This window comes from Ovis aries, chromosome 16 (assembly GCF_016772045.2).
Source record: "Ovis aries strain OAR_USU_Benz2616 breed Rambouillet chromosome 16, ARS-UI_Ramb_v3.0, whole genome shotgun sequence".
NCBI lineage: Eukaryota > Metazoa > Chordata > Mammalia > Artiodactyla > Bovidae > Ovis > Ovis aries.
In genome coordinates, this window is record NC_056069.1 from 62,365,071 (window position 1) to 62,385,426 (window position 20,356).

At 41.6% G+C, this 20,356-nt stretch overlaps 1 protein-coding gene across 3 annotated transcripts in view; it reads left to right on the plus strand.

Moving 5' to 3' along the window:
- CTNND2 (catenin delta 2) overlaps positions 1–20,356 on the plus strand; it is a 1,117,159-nt gene that overhangs the window by 1,054,550 nt on the left and 42,253 nt on the right. For all 3 annotated transcript variants that reach the window (XM_027980164.3, XM_027980165.3, XM_042233932.2), the window contains 2 exons: positions 7,656–7,866; positions 17,671–17,755. In XM_027980164.3, the coding sequence (XP_027835965.2) occupies positions 7,656–7,866; positions 17,671–17,755 (296 nt within the window). The remainder of the gene's footprint in view (positions 1–7,655; positions 7,867–17,670; positions 17,756–20,356) is intronic.

Below are 20,356 nucleotides of genomic sequence, written 5' to 3' on the forward strand. Positions count from 1 at the left end.
ACTCTTTGTGACCCCATGGACTGCAGCACACCAGGCTTCCCTGTCCATCACCAACTCCCGGAGCTTACTCAAACTCATGTCCATCAAGTCAGTGATGCCATCCAACCATCTCATCCTCTGTCGTCCCCTTCTCCTCCCACCTTCAATCTTTCCCAGCATCAGGGTCTTTTCCGATGAGTCAGTTCTTCACATCAGGTGGCCAAAGTATTGGAGTTTCAGCTATATATATGTTTTTTCCTTGTGATGAGAACTCTTGGGAAAGAGGGTCATTTTAATGCATTTCTTTGGTTATTAGAAGACTGAACTTTTACATTCTTCCATGAATTTCTTCTTCATGACTTTTAACTATGTTTATTTGGAGAGTCATTTTTTGATGTTGATTTGTAACACATGATATGAAAGGATAGTAAAAATGTGCTTCATTCCCTGCCCCCTGCAAAAAAAAAAAAAAAATGAAGAAGCTAGTCAGTGACTCCCATTAGAGTAAGTATATATTACAGACAGTGAGGGCACTGAAAACTCTCCAGGATCTTTTAACTTGTCCCATGAAGAGTGTTAGGATTCCCACCAGTGGAAAAGGGCCTTTTAAACCTAGAAATAGAATATTTCTTTTAATAACTCATTGGCCATGATCATGCCATTCTTTGACATGAAAGGGAGCATGCCTCTAACCAAACTGAAAGGTTCGTAACTGCTGAAGCATCTTTATAAGACATGTCATCCTTGAGAAGATTGAGTTTCTCTTTTTTTCATTTGCCAGGTCTTTTTTTTTTTTTTAACTGAAGGCTTTATAAATAGGACAGCTCTTACAATAGTAATAAGCCAAATAAAAACTTACAGAATTCCAAAAGTACCTAATTATTTCTAGCATACCTTATCTCATAAGATGATGAAGAAAGCTCTTTGATGTTACCCAGCGGCACTCTGTGAAATGCCAGAGATGGTTTAGATATAAAATACATTTTTTTTAAGTTTTATTAGTTTGACTATGGGGTGCAGATTTGGGGAAGGCAATTTCAAAGGAGCTATCAGGAGACACAAGTTATAAGTTCTGAGTGCCTAAAGACAGGAAATAACTGCAGCTTGGTTCAGAACTTTCCTGTGTAAACAAGTATGCAGACTTTTTCAATAATCCAACTATGCCATCTTGAATGCCTCACCTCTTTGGTCTGAAAAACCACATAAGCCAGATTTAAAATAGAGCTGTTTTACATTTGCTTTCTCCCTTTTCATAATAAACTGTTTATATTAGATGTCTTCAAAGTGGCAGATTTTTAGGAAACATTAAGCTCCAAACAAGAAAAGCTCCTTTCCAAGAAAGGAAGGAGAAAAAGGAGCTAGCTGTGTGCATTGCAGGGCTGTGACCACCCGCAGAGTGTTGTCCTGCTGATCCTTAGTCAGGACTAATAATTTTCCTTTGGCGAAGGAGAGAAAGGCTCTTTTCACATTAAACCTGTAGACTCACAGTCACAGGGAAATCAGCGTTCACATCTTCAGCCCCTGAGCAATGTAAATTCAGAGTGAAGATTCTGGGAGATGGTGGGTAGCAGGATTCTATACCCCCACACAGACAGCAATTTCACTGGCGGAATCTGTCCAGTGTAACTATTTTGGAACTCTGGAGTCTGATGAAGGCTTGCAACCATCAGAGGAAAGTTTGGATGGTAGATTATGGTTATTTTTGGTCATTGTCAGCTCTTAGCAGAGTAGCAGCTACCCTTTTCTTATCTCCAGCCCTCAGCAGGAAGCTATACATGTGTTCACGGAGCAGCTTGTATGCGGCTGGTGGGAGCTAGGGTGGGCAGCAAAGACTCTGTCCTCCAGATATTGGGGGATCTGTGTTTGGATCACTGTTACTGATCATGGAGTCGCAGACACAGAGGCAGCTGTTGTTCTGCACCCCAATTGTTGAACACCCCTCACTTTCCAGCTGGAGTGGCTTCCAGGGAGTTAAGAGGTTGCTACCCTTCCCTCCCCCTTCATTGCTGTCTTTCTCCCCTTTTGGGAGTCAGTAAGACATTCCAAAGCAAATGCCTATGTGGAGGAAATTAGAAAGTCACCCCATGCATGAATTAGAGCAGCTACAGCAGCACGCAGAGAAAGGGTACCGGTTCAGAAAAGACCTGAGACCTAAGGTTGACACCTCAGCAAACAGACATCCTACAATTGAAAAAACAAAAGCCAGCAAACCTCAGGAAAGGGAAGAATCTGATTTCCAGGGTTGCTTCATTGTTAGGTTGCAATGTCCAGTTTTGAACAACAACAAAACCACAGTGGATACAAAGAAGTCGGGAAGTATAGCCCATTCCAAGGAAAAAAAAAAATAAATGAACCAACAGAACCTTCCCTGAGAAAGACCAAATGGCAGAATTGCTAGACAAAGACTTTAAAACTCCGGATAATTATAATAGCTTAGTATTATTGTAAAACCAGTTTGTAACTCCACTTTTTGTTTTTTACATGATTCAAGAAAATAATGCATTTTTAAAAATTATTTGTCTAAAAGCTAGTATTCTTGTACCTGTGGCTTAAAACTCCATGTTTCATTTTCTCTATACTTTATGAAAGTGATGCATTGAGAAAACAACCATCATTTTATATTTTTGGACACATGTAAAGATAAAGATTTGTATCTGAAAGTATAGTTTGTATATGTTTGTATAGTTTTGTAACTGAAAGTGTTGGGGTGGAGCCATAAACAAGCAGAGTTTTTGTACATTATTGAAGTTAAATTGGTATAAATTTAAATTAGACTGTTACAATTTTAGTCCACATGGTAACCACGAAAAAAAGTTACAAAATATACACCAAAGGAAATGAGAAAGGGCTTAAAACATTTCACTGCAAAAAAAAAGAAAAAGGCACTGAAGAGCATAATTTGGGAAATGAGGGACCAAGAAACCTAGAAGGCATGTAGGAAAAAAATAGAAAAACAACACACGTTAAGTTCCCCCTTCCTTACAATAATTATTTTAAATATAAAAGTGTTAAACTCTTCAATCCAAAGACAGAGATTGGCAGAATGGAAAGCAAAAAAAGCTATGATCCAACTACGTGCTGTCTACAAGAGACTCACTTTAGATCCAAAGACACGTGGACTGAAAGAGAAAGGATATTTTTATACCTCTGCTCATAGTAGCATCATTCACAATAACTGAAATATAGAAGCAAGCCCAGTGTCCACAAGTAGATGAATGGATAAACAGAACATAGTATATGCATACAATGGAATAACATCCAGACTTTTTGAAAAGAAAATTCTGATACATTCTACAATACGAATGACACTGGAAAACATTATGCTGAGGAAAATAAAGACACACGGTATGATTCCACTTATATAAGATACTTCGAATTGTCAACCTAATGGACACGAGTTTGAACAAACTCCAGGAGATAGTGAAGGAAGGCTAGCCTGGCACCATGCAGTCCACAGGGTCACAAGGACATGACTTAGCAACTAAACAACAACAAAAAGAATTGTCAGAATCATAGAGATAGAAAGTAGAATGTTGGTTGTTAGTGGATGGAGGGATGGGAAGTTATTGTTTAAAGGTTAAGTAGAGTTTAAAAGAATTTTAGTTTTGCAAGATGAAGAGCTCTGGAGCTACACGGTGGTGATGTTTGCAAAACAGTATGAATTTACTCAGAATCACTGAACTGTACCTGTAAAAATGGAAAAGATTGTAAATTTTATTATGTGTATTTTACCACCATAAAAAATGGAAGATAAATTCCTAATTTAGAACAACTCAGCAAAAACTCACAGGTCAGGTTTAGCGGTGCTAGAAACAGGGATGTCAAAGAGATACTAAAACCTCATAGACAAAAGGGTCGTCATGTTCCTGATCTAGGGCTGTTCTCAGCTAACCTTTTTCTTAAAACATCTTTCCTCTAAGGTTGGGCTTCCGAGGCGGCGCTAGTGGTAAAGAAGCCGCCTGCCAATGCAAGTAGATGTAAGAGACACAGGTTTGATCCCTGGGTTGGGAAGATCCCCTGGGGGAGGGCATGACAACCCACTCCAGTATTCTTGCCTGGAGAATCCCACAGACAGAGGAGCCTGGTGGGCTGCCGTCCATGGAGTTGCACAGAGTTGGACACGACTGAAGCAGCTTAGCATGAGCACACCTCTAATGCTGGTATGAGAGATTTTGAGTTACCCTGGTCACAAAGATCAGCTGTAACAGAGGACTGTATCAAGATGGTAACGATAACCCTGTATGCAAGACAGCAAAAGAGACACAAATGTATAGAACAATCTTTTGGACTCGGAGAAGGCGAGGGTGGGATGATCTGAGAGAATAGCATTGAAGCATGTATACTATCATATGTGAAACAGATCGCCAGTCCAGGTTCGACGCATGAGACAGGGTGCTCAGGGCTGGTGCACTGGGATGACAGAGGGAGGGGGGTTCAGGATGGAGAACACATGTACACCCATGGCTGATTCATGTGAATGTATGGCAAAAACCACTACAATATTGTAAAGTAATTAGTCTCCAATTAAAATAAATTTAAAACAAAAAACAAAAACAGAGGACTGTATCAGTGATCCAGAGTGATGGACAGTCAGTTTAGGAACGGATTCAGGAGTACAGGTGGTTACACCATAAAGCCACTCACTACTCAACATTGCCGCCACCCACAAGGAAACCAATGGTAGTGCACAAATCAATACCAGAAATAGACTTAGTCCTGAAATACAGACAGTTAAAAACAAATAATCAAGAAGTAGGCATAGTCAGCGAGAACAAAGCTCTGTCCACCCATTGTGAAGTTCTCAAGGAGTGCCCTTCTGGGGCAGCACACTTTGTCAGGTCTCCTAAACAGAAGCCCCCCAAAAGAAACAGAAACTAGTTTTCACTCCTAATTTACAAACACAGGGGCCCACACACACCTGTGTGAGGAGGAAGGGAGGCAAAGTTACAAGGCTACAGTTAGTATCTCACTAATAGAAACAGTAGTTTGTGTGATTTTTTACATAATTGTAATACGTCCAACAGTCATCTCATATCAGTATTGCAAAAGTCAGAGATAAAGTTATTTTCATGAGAGGCTAACTTCGAAGAACTGACCCAAGGATTCATTTCTGTTGAGGATTTGAGCAAGACACAATGACCTTTATGTTGGGGAGAGTAGCAGTTTCTGCCACTTGAACATAATGGGGACCTTGCTTCTCATTCAGAGCTCACGGACTGGGAAACTATAAGATGAAACCATACTTCCTGCCTGAAGTAATTTTTTAAATGACAATAACATAAACTAAGGCATTCCCAGGTGGCTCAGTGGTTAAGAATCTGCCTGTCAATGCAGGAGACGCAGGTTCAATCCCTGGGTCGGAAAGATCCCCTGGAGGAGGAAATGGCAGCCCACTCCAATATTCTTGCCTGGAGAATCCCATGGACAGAGCGGTCTGGCGGGCCACAGTTCCTGGGGTCAAAAAGAGTCAGACAGGACTGAACATGCATACACACTATATAAACTTAAAGAAAAAAAAAAAAAGCTCTAGTCAAATCCTCTTCCTCTCCTTGGTTTTGCTTTCAACCTTGGTGATGTCCAAGGTCACAGAACCAGTCTTCCATATTCATTCAGGAGTGGGAATGCCCCTGTATGCACAAGAACCGAGTCTGTTGTCTCCTCTCTCCATCACTTCCACGATAAAGGAAAAGAACCCACCCACCCTCACACTTTTGTAAATTAAGTTTGTTTGACAGTGAATTGTGGGGGTTAATGATAAAGTCACCAGCATGCTGAGCTCAACAGAATTAAACTCGAAGCCAGAGGTGAGTGCAGTTTAATGATAAACAGATAAAGCAAGATGCTCAGAGGAGTATCTCATACCAAGGATCTTCTCCAACCTCTTTTAAGTGCTGTCATTGGAAAATAAATATGCTGCATTTGGGGGTTTTCAGGCAAAGAGTTTCTGTCAGACACGTCTCAGCTGTCGTCAATTGAATGAAGACACTTTCCTATTCCAGTAATTTAGACTTCAGCAATTTTTTTTTTATGTTCAAGCTAAAATAAGCCACCTAAACATAGGATAAGAGCTGATACTAAGATTATGAAGTCCTATGTTTTATACTGCTGGGAATTAAGATATCATTGCCTCCTCCCATGGGGTTCCATTTCCTGCCCCCAAGCTCCATGTGCCAGAGACTTAAATAGCAAAAGAAGTCATCCTTTAGAGACCTGTAAGGTGGAAGAATATTCCAATTGGGTTTTAGGAGCCACCTAAATATGTCTGATTAGGGGGTGGGAGGCAAGGCAGGAGTTGAACTTTGGACACATGCCAATTCCACCCAATCTGAAAATTTAAGAAAAGCCAACTTGGCTGCAGCCACTCCTGTCCATAGTTCCAAAAGTAAATCAATAGGACAGGATTGGAACCTGCAGATGGGGTGAATTAATTGTCTTCAGGGTTATTGGTAATACCTAAATGACTTTGTAAACTTAAAGTACTCCATAAAGATGTCCTTCTAAGTACCTCTGTCGTTGGAAGGAGCATGATTGATAATGATAAAGTGAATTAAGGAAACATAGTTGTATGTTATCTTATTTTTTCCACTGGAAGTAAAACATATCAAATTAGTAAATGTTATATGGTAGAACCATTGAGTTAAACCCCATCAGAGAGTTCATCCACTTGCCCTAGTTCAAAGGACACCTCATTTTATATATCATTTGTAAAGTTTCCCTCTCCTGCTTTGAATGTTTCTCTTTTCTTTATAGGGACCAAAATGCAGATTTCATATATGTTAGGTAAAAGACGACCAGGTACACCAAAAGAATGTCTAGCAGGCTTTAATGGCCAAGCGCTCCCGGGCGGGGTTCCGGGATCCGAACAGGGCAGGTCGAGGAAGTCCGCGCCTGGGGGCCGTGTTAGAAGTTTGTTTATATATGCACCCTGCGAGGGATGGCACGGTTTAGTGGATGGGGGTTTGGATAGGTTGCCAGTTCGCAGCGTGGAGGGCTGATAGGTCTTTCTATGCGGCTGGGGCGGGGCGGCTTTAGCGGTGAAGTGTGCTGTCATTGGTCCCCGGGATCTGGGAGGATCCTTCCTTTGGGGACCTTCTCGCTGGTGGGAGGGAGAGGAGGGGCAGCCCATTATGGCCCCCCGGGGTCCGACTTTACAATATATACATACATCTGGGGGCTTTGACTCTTATTTGTTAAATAATACAGTTGCCAACATAGCTCCCATCAGGGGATTTTTGAGGTTGTATCAGAGTTCCCATATGTTTTCCTGATTTCTTTGAATAGCAAGCAGGAACCCACTGATAACTAATCTCTACTGAGTCCTGAGTCCAGGGTCATTGCTGTGTGTTCAATGCTTCCTGTACATTTACTTATTTACTCTTGGCAACAACCTAGTAAGGGTAGGTATACTGTCATTCTTACTTCATGATTTGAAAAGCTGAGGCTCAGAGGCCTGAAATAACTTGTCCAGAGAGTCAGTCTTACATCTATCCAGTACCACAAGCCACGCATTCACCACGTTTTGTCTGTGTGTGTGCCCACAGTACCTATGTAGGGAAGCATCAGTGACAAGAACAGGCAACGTTGTGTTAACGTGGCCTCTTCTCTTTTTCACCCTAGTCCCCACCTCCTCTGTTCTGACCGCATGTGAACTCTCCCCTTCATCTTCTTTTCCGAAGGCAAATACGCCATGCGAGACCTGGTCCACCGGCTTCCAGGTGGGAACAACAGCAACAATGCGGCGAGCAAGGCCATGTCGGACGACACGGTGACGGCCGTGTGCTGCACCCTTCACGAGGTGATCACCAAGAACATGGAGAACGCCAAGGCCTTACGGGACGCTGGGGGCATCGAGAAGTTGGTCGGCATCTCCAAAAGCAAAGGAGACAAGTAAGTCAGGCAGTGACCTCCTAATGCATACAACTGGTGTTGGTAGGTACAAATGGCACCATGGGAAAGTATCTGCTTGCCAGTGCAGGAGACACAGGAGACAGGGGTTTGATCCCTAGGTCAGGAAGATCCTCTGGAGAAGAAAAAGACAACCTGCTCCAGTATTGTTGCCTGGGATATCCCAGGGACAGAGGAGCCTGGCAGGCTACAGCCCGTGGGGTCACAAAGAGCTGGACATGACTGAGCATGTACGCATACAAGCACAGACACAGTTCCAAGTGTGCCCAACGACCCTTGGTTTTGGGTAACACTGCTGAATGTCACTAGGAAGCTTTAGTGCCTGATCATCAAGAGATGGGAGACAGCAGATGGTTTCCAGTCTCCCCACTCCACAAGGAAAGCTGGTCTTACTAGTAATTTTGATTTGACAAATAACTCATGACTTGGTGACTCCTGGGATGTTGATAAGGTAGGCTTGACAATCCAGTATCCAATCTAGTGACCTGCATGTGGGCTTTCCTTGTAGCTCAGTTGATAAAGAATCTGCCTGCAATGCAGGAGACCTTGGTTCGATTCCTGGGTCAGGAAGATCCGCTGGAGAAGGGATAGCTACCCACTCCAGTATTCTTGGACTTCCCTTGTGGCTCAGCTGGTAAAGAATCTGACTGCAAAGCGGGAGACCTGGGTTCAGTCCCTGGTTTGGGAATAACCCCTGAAGAAGGGAAAGGCTACCTACTCTAGTATTCAGGCCTGGAGAATTCTATGGTCTGTATAGTTCATGGGGTCGCAAAGAGTCAGACAGGACTGAGCAACTTTCACTTTTCATATGCAAGAAACGACCAGATTCATGAAGGTATTTTGTGGTGGTTGTTCCAGTGTGGCTCCAGATCCAAGTGTTGATGATGGATCCACATCCTTTGTTCTGTGCCTCTTCAGTTCTGCGTAGCAAGGCATGCAGAGAGGATGGGAGAGAAAACAGTGACAGAGTCAGAAAAAATTTAGTGCTTAACTATCACCTTCCCCTACCAACTGGGTGTTTGGGACAAATTATGTCATTTAACAAGTCATCATGCTCATACTTTCCAATCTAAAGACAGCAGGAGGGACTGTCAGAAAAGACTTCCTGGAAGAAGTAATAATCACGTCTTAAATACTGAGTAGGATTTTCCCAGGGATAGAAGAAGTGAGGAAGGAGGGCTTTTATGCCAGTGGATTAAAGAGAGAGAGGGTTTATGTCAAAGGAATGCCACCACCACAAATAGTAAGTTTGAATTAAGAACCAGTGGTATTTTTACTGTATGTAACTTAAACATATCTTCACCAGCCACAGGATTGGTATATCCATGAGCTGTCAATTTTACAAAAACATTCACTAACCTTAATTAAATTTAGACTTCTGGAAGTCCCTCAATGTAATCAAATAAGATTAACAGGGTAAACCTTTTGTTATCAAGGGTCTACTTCTTGACTTCATTCCCTTTACATCTAAACGCCAATAAGTTTTCTTTTGTTATTAAAGTCTTTAAAGGATGCACTTCAAGGCTTTTGGATATTCTCTCATTTCATTTAATTCGAGATACTCTCATTGTGCAATAAAAAAGAGGTTTCAGGGGTTCTGTTTAAGTGCCCTGAGACCTCCAGATAGGTTCAATCAGCAGTTCAGTATTAGGATTTGAACTTTTCCATATCAAATATAGAGAAACCCCACTGGGCTTGTGGAATAATTGCACAGTACAGATGGTTGACTTGAATTCTACCCTATAATGTTGTACCTGCAGTAAAATGCTCTTCTTGGCAGGAACCACGTGGTCCTCTTGTTTATTTATTTTTTAGGACTTGGCGGAGGGGAGGTCTTTCCCTGAGGCCTTCTGTGGGCTGAGCCTGCAGGGCTTATCCTGGGGCCGCCAGCAAGGTCAGGGAAAGTGCCACAGGCTTTGGTTTTGTCTGTTTTTGGCTGTGCTGGGTCTTCGTCGCCGCACTGGGGCTTGCCTCTGGTTGCAGTAGGCATGGCTGCTCCCTACTTGCGGAGCCTGGGCTTCTCATTGCGGTGGCTTCTCTTGTGGACTCCAGGGCCCGTGAGCTTCAGTAGTTGAAGCCCCCAGGCTCTGACTCACAGGCTCAGAATCTGTGGTACACAGGCTTAGTTGTTCCAGGGTATTCGGGATCTTCCCAAATCAGGGATCAAGCCCGTGTCTCGTGCAGTGGGAGGTGGATTCTTTCCCACTGAGCCGCCAGGGCAGCCTCGGTTTTCTTTCTTATATGGCTGCGGTGGCTGGTATTGTTCAGGCACTCAGTCGTGTCTGGTTCTTTGTGACCCCATGGACTGCAGCACTCCAGGCTTTCCTGTCCTTCACTTAGCTTCACATCGCTTTAGTGGACCTTGGAAATCTCTAACTGAAGTGCGTACCTGTTTTGGGCATTAGAAACTTAATATCTTGATGCTTTTCTTAAACGCACATGCATACGCAATAAAACCATAGTCCACTCTGATATAATTGTCTATGTTCATGAGACATTCAGAGAAAAAAGTATTGTCCCTGAGTCATAAACCTGTAGAGTTTTGGGAGGTTGTTATATGAATTCCATCCACCTATGTGAGCATCCCTATTGGGCCTTAAATAGAAAAAAAAAAAAGCTTTTATCAGTCCTATGGTCAAAGAAAATTATTTGATAGAACTAATTAAAAACTCACTTGAAGATACTATCCATGAAGTCATATATATTGACATTGCCAATCCAGAAAATAATCCTGTTAGGATTGTTAGATTGTGGCTAACAGGAGGTTCCTTTTACTACAAGTAATCTCAAATATATGCTTTAAATTGACTGAAAATTTGGAATAGATACTCATTTCATATCATTGTTTCTTGACCTTTCCCTCAGTGTTTAGCAGTCTGGATTTATGAATTTCATAAGCGTTGAATCCACTTGAGTCAAGCGTTTCCCATTTAGAATTCTCCTGCTTAGTCTCATCCATTCTGTTATGTGGTTTGCCTCTTTCAGATAGTGATTAATTTGGGGGTCAAAGCAGGGTTTTTATAACTGGCCATATCCTCATCTCCCACCTGCACTTCCGTTGATTTTTGCTTCTCACTGCTCTTAAAATGCATCCAGAAGAATTACGTTGGGTCTTAGCACTAAACTCACCATTTGTCACTCGATTCTATCATGACAGTATATCTGAGATTCCCATGGCCTTCTAGAAGTGTTTTAATGAAATAAAAATACTATATTGAAAATAAATTTTTTGGAATTGAAGATGATTTAATAATTGGGAAAAGGAGGAATATCAGTTTGCTCTAATTAACTCATAAAATGCTTGCAGACTTGCCCTCCTCCCAAAACTACTCAAACTTTTGTGATCACATGAGAAAACAAGATGAACAAACATGTATAGCTATGATTTTCCCTTTTATGTATTTATAGGTTTTATTTCTAAATACGCACAGGCTTAAATATGCTATGATTTTGATGAGTCAGACTGCAAGTGCCAATCAAGATGTGTTTGAACTGTGTAACTCATCACATCTTGCCAATACACTGGAACAATTATTCTGGAATCCTGCAGCTGGAATGACTGTGCTGAAAACCCATAATGAAATCGTACCAACTGAGATTCTCAGCCACTCCTAATTTGACAAGTCTAGCGAAGATGAAACATTGTGTAATTGTTAATGAATCTGATAGGAATCTTATACTTACCGTTTTTGAAGTCTTGATAACTTATATTATTCTTTTCACATCATTTTAAACACACAGCATGGACATTCTGTCACATCCAGCCATTTCAAAAGTACACTTGTGTTTTTTCAGATTTTAACAGTCGTGTGGGAAATAGGGTTGAATGTGTCACTGTATTTTGTCATAAGACAGAAAAGCCATTAACAGTCTCAACTGTTACTTGTCAGTAAGGAACTGTGTTTGTGGCTGAGGTTATAATCACTTGTCACATTAGAAGCACTCAATTGTTCAAGTCCTTCAATCAACAGTTATAGGTTTTCAAGTAGCCATTGCATCAGACTGGTCTAGTGGATGAATCAAAATTAAAGTCTAAAAAGAAAGCAGTATTTCTTTGACCTTCATCAGTTTTTATAACACTGTAGTATACCAGCATGTTAACTGAGAGGTTAAAAGCTGCGACTCATTCCACATTCTTGGTCTGTATTTTGAAACTAAGCAAGAAGTAGAAAAAAATTACGGCATCAGAGGACTTTGTGCATACTAAAATTTTCAACTGTATTATCACCACCTGAATATTATGTTCCTCTAGAGTTGCTTGACTTCTGTCATAGATACATATCTAGCTAGCAGCGATAAAATCCAGCAAAACATAGCATTTAATCTTTGCCCAGCATTGATTATAGAAGAATAGTATGTGAGGATCATCAGAATTGCAGAGCTTGTCCCCAAGGAGCCTACACCAACTCCCCAGCACCAGGAAGACCAGCCCCCCGCTGGGAGAGCTGCGGGGCTGTAGGAAACAGGGGTCTGCTCTTAAGGGCCTCACACACACTCTCATTCCAAGGCTGAGCACTGAAGCAGCAGTTTGAAAAGAGCCTGGATCAGAGCACTTCCTGACCTTTCAGAGTGTCTCAGAGAGGCAGGAGGCAGCTGAGACTCCCTCTGGGGACGGAGATGCTCGCAGCAGCCGCTTGGGGAAGCTAGTTCTGCCTTGCAGACACTGGTGCCGGCAAGTGCCATTTTGGAGTCCTCCTTCTAGTTCATCAGCACCAGGGGCTTGCCCACCAGCCAGCCAGCCTCACTCCTGGTTCTCCCTAGGTTGAGAAGCTAGCTGTGCCCGGACCAGTAGCGTCCATTCAGGGCCTGGCAGCTAACCAGACCACAGCCCAGTCCACCTACCAGTGCATCCATAGTAGTTGCCATGCGCCCCCCCCCCACACACACACACAAAAGAAGGGCTCATATGACCCACATGGAGGCGCCCCCTAGAGCATACAACTGTGGTGACTGACCGCAGGAGAGTATGCTCCTGGGCCTCACAGGATATCTACATAAGGCCGCTCCTGCAAGATCAGAAAGTGTAACTTCAGACCCGCTTAATACATAGAAATAAAAACAGAGAGTAAAGCAAAACGAAGTGACAGAGGAATATATTCCAAATAAAGGAACAAGATAAAACCTCAGAAGAAGAGCTGAGGGAAGTAGAAACAATCTACCCAATAACGAGTTGAAGGTCATAATCACAAAGATGCTCAGGATAATGAACACAGTAACAGGTTTAACAGAGAGTTAGAAAATATAAAGAAGAATCAAACAGAACTGAAGGGTACAACTGTTGTTGTTCAGTTGCTCAGTTCTTTCTGGCTCTTTGTGACTCCATGGACTGCAGCACACCAGGCTTCCCTGTCCTTGACTGTCTCCCAGACTGATGTCCATTGAGTTGATGATGCCATCCAACCATCTCATCCTCTGTCGTCCCCTTCTCCTCCCACCTTCAATCTTTCCCAGCATCAGGGTCTTTTCCAGTGAGCTGGCTCTTTGCATCAGGTGGCCAAAGTACTGGAGCTTCAGCTTCAACATCAGTCCTTCCAGTGAATATTCAGGACTGATTTCCTTTAAGATTGATGCGTTGGATCTCCTTGAAGTTCAAGGGACTCTCAAGAGTCTTCTCCAACACCACAGTTGAAAAGCATTAATTGTTCAGCTCTCAGCCTTCTTTATGGTCCAGCTCTCACATCTGTACATGACTCCTGGAAAAACTATAGCTTCGATTATACTTGTATAACTTTGAGTATTTTTGTATAACTGAATTTTTTTAAAAATACACTAGAAAGAATGGGTAGTATATTAGATGATACAGAAGAACAGGATGGCAAACTGGAAGACAGTAGTGGAAATCAACCAAGCTAAACAAATAAAATATTTTTAAATGAGTATAGTTTAAGATACCTTTAGGACAGCATCAAGTATACTAATACTGGCATTGTAGGGGTCCAGAAGGAAAAAAGAAAGAAAGGGGCAGAAAATTTATTTAAAGGAATAATATTAATAGCTGAAAACTTCTCCAACCTGTGAAAGAAAACAGACATCCAGGTCCAAGAAGTACAGTGAGTCCCAAACAAGATGAACCCAAAGAAGTCCTCACCAAGACACATTAAGCTGGCAAAAACTATAGATAAAGACAGAGTTTTAAAAGCAACAAGAGAAAAGCAATTAAGTATGCACAGGGGAACTCTAATGAGTCTCTCAGCTTATGTTGCAGACCAGAGGAGAGGGGCGAAAATAAGCAAAGGGAACCTAATTCAACTTAAAAGCTTTTGCACAGCAAAGGAAACCATCAACAAAGTGAAAAGACAGCCTACTGAATGGAAAAAAAAATTCACAAATGATACAACCAACAAGGGGTTAATATCTAAGATATATATAATATTATATATATATAGATAGATAGATAGATAGATATCATACAACTCAACAAACAACCCAATTAAAATTAGGCAGAAGACTGAAAAGACATTTTTCTCCCCAAAGAAGACTCACAGATGACCAACAGGCACATGAAAAGATGCTCAACGTCACCGGTCATCAGGGAAATGCAAATTAAAACCATAAGGAGATATCACCTCACAGCTATCAGAATGGCTATTAAAAAGGACAGAAATAACAAGTGTTGGCAAAGATGTGAAGAAAAGGGGCCTCTTGTACACTGTTGGTGGGGATATGAATTGGTACAGCCACTATAGAAAACAGTATGGAGGGTCCTCAAAAAATTAAACATTGAACCACCATATGGTCCAGCAATTCCAGTTCTGTATAGTTTTCTAAAGAAAAAAAAAAACACGAATTGGAAAAAGCATATGAACTTCAGTGTTCATTGCAGCATTATTTATTATAATTTCCTTCTCCAGGGGATCTTCCCAACCCAGGGCTCGAACCTGGGTCTCCCACATTGCAGGCAGACACCTTACCATCTGAGCCACCAGGGAAGCATATTTATTACTATATATATATAGATTGCATATATACATATCAATATATATGTATATATTGTATATATACATGTAGTAAATATATTATTTACCACAATATGTGTGTGTATATATATATATATATATATATATATATATATATATATATACACACACACACAAAAGAGTATTACTTGGCTGTAAAAAAGAATAAAACATTGTCATTTTCAACAGTATAGATGGACCTAGAGGGTATTATGCTAAGTGAAATAAGTTAGAGAAATACAAATACTATACGATTTCCCTTGTATGTGAAATCTGAAAAACAAAACAGAAGAACAAGCATGCCCAAACAGGAAGAGACCCACAGATACAGAGAACAAACAAGTAGCTGCCAAGGAGAGAGGGATGGGGCGATGAGTGAAATGCGTGAGGGAGATTAAAAGATACAAAATTTCAGTGGTAAAATAAATGAACCGTAGGGATGAAATACACAGCAGGGGGAATACAGTCAATAATAGTGTAATAACTTTGTGTAGTGCCAGATGGTAAATAGAATTACCAGAGTGGTTATTTTGCAATGCATATAGCTATCAGACCACCAGGAACTAACAGAGTGTTGTAGGTCAATTATAATTCAATTGTTTAAAAAAGAATACAGTGTACCTGTATCTATATCCATGAAAAGATCTAGAATTCTCTGTCAAAAGAGTTCAATATATTTAGAGCATGATACTAGTGTCCATGTGAAATCATTTAGTAACTGTCCCTAAAGAAAAAATGTATTTTGCTTAAATATAGCTCATCTCATGGAGAAAAAATTTTGAAATTTACAAGAGTACTATATTTTTTTCTTTTAAAAGTACACAATACTAAGAGGTTTTCAAACACAGCCAAAGTTGAATTCCAAGTCAGCAATAACAAGTAAGAGTGACTATTCCAGTTTCCAGTAAGTAAATGGATGAAGAAACCTTAAACGTAGTTTCCACATTGCACACTTGAAGACCCAGGAAAATAGCAGACATTTAATTGATCACATAGTAAGTTCCCATCCTTTCATTGCAAAATACAGGTCCTTGCTTCCCAGGTGGCACTACATAAGAGGCAAGGGTTCGATCACTGGGTCAGGAAGATCCCCTGGAAGAAGGCACGGCAACCCAATCCAGTATTCTTGCCTGGAGAAGGCTGACAGGCTATAGTCCCTACGGTCACAAAGAGCTGGACACGACTGAATTGACTTAGCACACACACATCCATTTACTCTGGCTCTCAAGTCCAACCTCTGGCTCTCAAGTCCAACCTCAACTTGATCCCATCTCACCATCTGCTCACTTTCCATTGTAAAGACTATTTTATGTTAAAAGCAGTTTTGATCTCAATTCACATGTTCTGTTTGGGGAATCTATGAGCCACTGCACCATGGGTCAGTTTCAGGGATGGCCTTCACATTGGTGTCCTCATGTGTGATTATGACCTGTCCAACTCCAGGAGTCCCCGCATAAACCAAGGGTCAGCAGCTATGATCCAAATCCCACCGTCCACCCTTTCTTGTAAGTAACACTTGACTGGAACACAGCCACTTCCCCTCGTTTATGTATTAGTTATGACTCCTCTCGTCCTGCAATGGCAGAGTTGAGTAGCCGCAACTGAGACCATGTGGCCCACAAATCAAAGGATATTTGATAGCTGACTCTTTATAGCAAAAGTGTGCCAGCCCTTGAGATCAGGCATAATGCCATGTCAGCCACTCAGATCGTGAGGCTGGTTGTGGTTCAGCCCATTGGAGCAAAGAATCCGCAGGTAGTTAGGAGGGCCCTCACCACTCATCCAACTGATTTCCAAGAATTGGATCGAATTGAATCAACACAGATGTCTCGACCTAGAGTCTGATCTGAGATGCAGGTTGGCACCGAACCATTATTTAGCAATAGGTTCATAAGGATTTCAAAGCCATGACTCAAAAAAAAAAAAAAAAAAAAGGTAAGAACCGCTAGTCCAGAGGTTTATGTGACCTTAGTTTCTCACTCTGGTCTGGAGGACAGAACGTGAATTGTATGAAGGGCTTTGTTTATAGATTCTTTTATCCGTGATTATTCCTCCACACAAACGTGAGAGAGCCTGTGTGCCAGTGAGTGCACAGGGCATCTCCATGCTGATCGCCTGTGCTTGGCTTCCTTAGCAAATGGAAAGCAGTTCCCTGTACCCCTCAGGCAGTAGAGCAAACGCTGTATAAGCTCTTACGCTTCAGCTGAGAAAATGAGTATCTTTTTTTTTCTCCTTACTCCTTGCTTGCGCTCAGTCATGTCCAACTCTTTGCGACCCTTTCTACTGCCTGTCAGGCTCCTCTGTCCATGGGATTTCCCAGGCAAGAATACTGGAGTGGGTTATCATTTCCTCCCTCAAGGGATCTTCCTAACCCAGGGATCGAACCCAAGTCTCCTGCGTCTCCTTTTTGTATGCATTGTATGTGATTCTTTACCCACTGAGCCATCTGCACAGGTTAGACAACACAGCTATTAAAACCTCTTAATCTTGCCTTTCCTGGTCAGGATGCTTTCTGTTCCATTTCCTAGTCCAGCGCTGAACCTGCATTCTGACTCAGTGCACTGCTCTTGGGTTTGCATTGTGAAAATTCTTTGCCAAATTACAATACCATCCTCCCCCAACCCCAACCCTGCCCCCTGCCATGGGTGTTGGGGGGAGAATGAGGTTGAACACTGGTGACCTGCATCCTTTGCACTGTCCAACTGGAGAAAGAAAAGGGTCAGAAGAGCCACGATGCTTTTATTCTCTTTATTCTTGCTGTTTCCTGCCAAGTCATTTAAAGCCCAGCTGTCCCGCTCACCACTTGTGTGTCCTGTCTTTTCTTTATCAGACACTCTCCGAAGGTGGTCAAGGCGGCATCTCAGGTCCTCAACAGCATGTGGCAGTACCGAGATCTGAGGAGTCTCTACAAAAAGGTAAGATTTGCTTTACCTTCTTGGCTCGTGAGCTGCACACAGACCCTGAGCCTGAAGACAATATTTGGTCATAACGAGATGTGTCACAGATACAAAGGAACCTTGTCTGAGAGTTTGAGCAATTGAAACTCAAGTGAAACAAGAGAATCAGTGAAGAAGCAAAAAAAAAAAAAAAAAAAAAGGTCGCTAAGTGTCCCCTGAATATATCCTAAGATCCATGAACTTTCTGGATTGGACAGACCTATAACCGTAGAGTCTTACCTTCAAGAAAAATAAGTTTGTGTCTGAGCGTCTATATTGTATAAGAGACTAAAAAGCAATGAACTGAGGGGTTTTGCACACACTCTCACACAGAAGCGTCAACAAGGGCCAAGAAATAACTGAAGTCACTGTGGAGAGGAGACAGGAAAAAAAAAGGTAAAAGGCAGTTCAGGAGACCGAGAAGTCTTGCAGCCTAGGAATACTGAGTGGATACCTGAGTTCCGCATCCAGGACACTGGCCGGTTCACACGCAAGGTGAAGGGCTGATCATCCTAATGGCAGTCGTAGATCATAGGAAGAGGCTGGGTGTTTGCCCAGAAGACTCCCCGGAGGCAGGCAGAAATTTATATCCTACGTTTCAAAGGGGACTTCCTCCCCAAAATAGTTTAGAAACATAACTTTAAGCAAAAAGGTCACATCTAGAATTTTTGATTATACGATTCTTTCCCACATTTTCGTAAACAAAGGACGCACAACTTTTCTCTTTTGGTTAGGAGCAAAGAGTTCTTTTAACAGTGTCCCCCAGAAGTTACTGTTTTGTTGTTACCAGACAGCATATGTGAGCTGTTTCAATGATCAGAGCTGTCAGGATAGATTTGAGTTAACAAATGGAGCAGAGAACATCACTGAGAGATAGGCACGGAGAACAGCGTAGGCACTGGTCTCCATAGGGATTCAGAAAGCGTGAACAGGGCCTCATCATCAACTTCCCAGAGCACCTCCTTGCCTCCCCCGGCAGCCTGCATGGAGGAGGGGGAAGCCAAGACTCACTGCCACGTTGGTCCCCAGCATCCCAGTCTTGGGATGGGAGGTGGGGCCACAGCAAGAGGTCAAGTTGGATAAGAGAGGGTGAGATCCATCTTGCCAGAAGGAAAATTGGTCTTTTTCTAAGCCTGTGGGAGAAAGTTAAATATTTAATGACTGACTCCACTAAGTTAAGAGTATATTTCTAGATTTCTCCAAGGTCTTCCTATTTCCTGTAAGCTCCTTGCTTTGTACTTCAGTTTAAAGTTTAGCCCATATATTTCAGAAATCTCTTTCAAGATTTTTCTGTTCCTTAAGAGGAAGTATTTTTAGGCTGAAATATTACAGAAGTGTTCTGGATTAATTATATCCTTTCCTAAATATCTTGCTATTTGTCTAAAGTGTTTTAGTTCCATTCTGCCTGTTTTGTTTGAAATGCACATCCCTTGGTTCCTTCTGGGACTCTTTCAGAAGCCAAATGAATTTCCTCCAGGGACAGGATCCTTCAGCTAAACAGGCAGCCAGACACGAAGAACACACTATAAATTAGAAAAGAGCTGGTCGTTCTGAATCAGTGGCTCGGGAAGTTCAATGAAATATTACTGCCTCAAATAAACTCCACTTTCCCTGAATTCCAGCCTTTTCTTTGTTGGAATGTACCTTCTCATACTTCTGTGCATTGAAGGGAAACGGCTTTTAGAGACTCCACAAGTTATTTGTTGAATCGTAGTATGAGTTCTCCATTTTAGTTTTTTCTGTGTTGGTAGTAGGGTTCAGAAAGTATAATTGTCTTTCATTTGCCATGAGGAAAAAAAAAGAGTATGTTGTCAGAAATTTAATGGAGCTAAAACTCAAGAGCTAAAGAGCGCTTAAAATGTGTCTTAATGTGAGGAGATTCAAGAAAGACAGGCTGGAGAAACTGAAGGTGAGGTTTTCAGTTGATCCATGATTTTAAAATATTGAAAAAGAGCTGCTGTTCGTAATGATTTCCAAATTGTGCAGTTGCAAAATGAAATGACGATTTTGTGCTCAGTATAAGTGCTACAATGGCAAAGCTCAAAACTCACAAAAGCTTTTCCTTTTGAAAGGTCCTGTGGTGAGAAAATCCAAATTCATTCGTCCTTATGAATTGTTTTTAGTCAGTGAGGCAAGAGATTTCTATTTTGTTCTTCACTGACAGTTGAGAGATCATTTTCTAAATGCCTGATCCGTACCTATAATTACTCGTGTTTCTAATCTGTTTATTAAATACCTGTTATAGGCTTAGGAAAGGAAGAGTTCCAAGGAAAACGTGGCATGTAGAGCAGCTATTGTGGATGCAAGTGAAACATGGAACAGTGATTGGCAGCTGCATTCGGCTCATAATCATGTATTATGGATTTACTGGATAAATTAAGAGCAAGAAAATTACAGAGAAAAATCTTGAAGAATCTATAGAGTTTGCATGAATTAGGAGATAAGAGGAAAAGAGCATTATGGACAAGAGGAAAAAACACGAGTAGATAGATGTAAATTGAAATAACAATGGCATGTCTATGGAACGGAATTAAAGATCCACCTGTCATTGGCTTATTTCCTCCTTAGGACCCACGCACA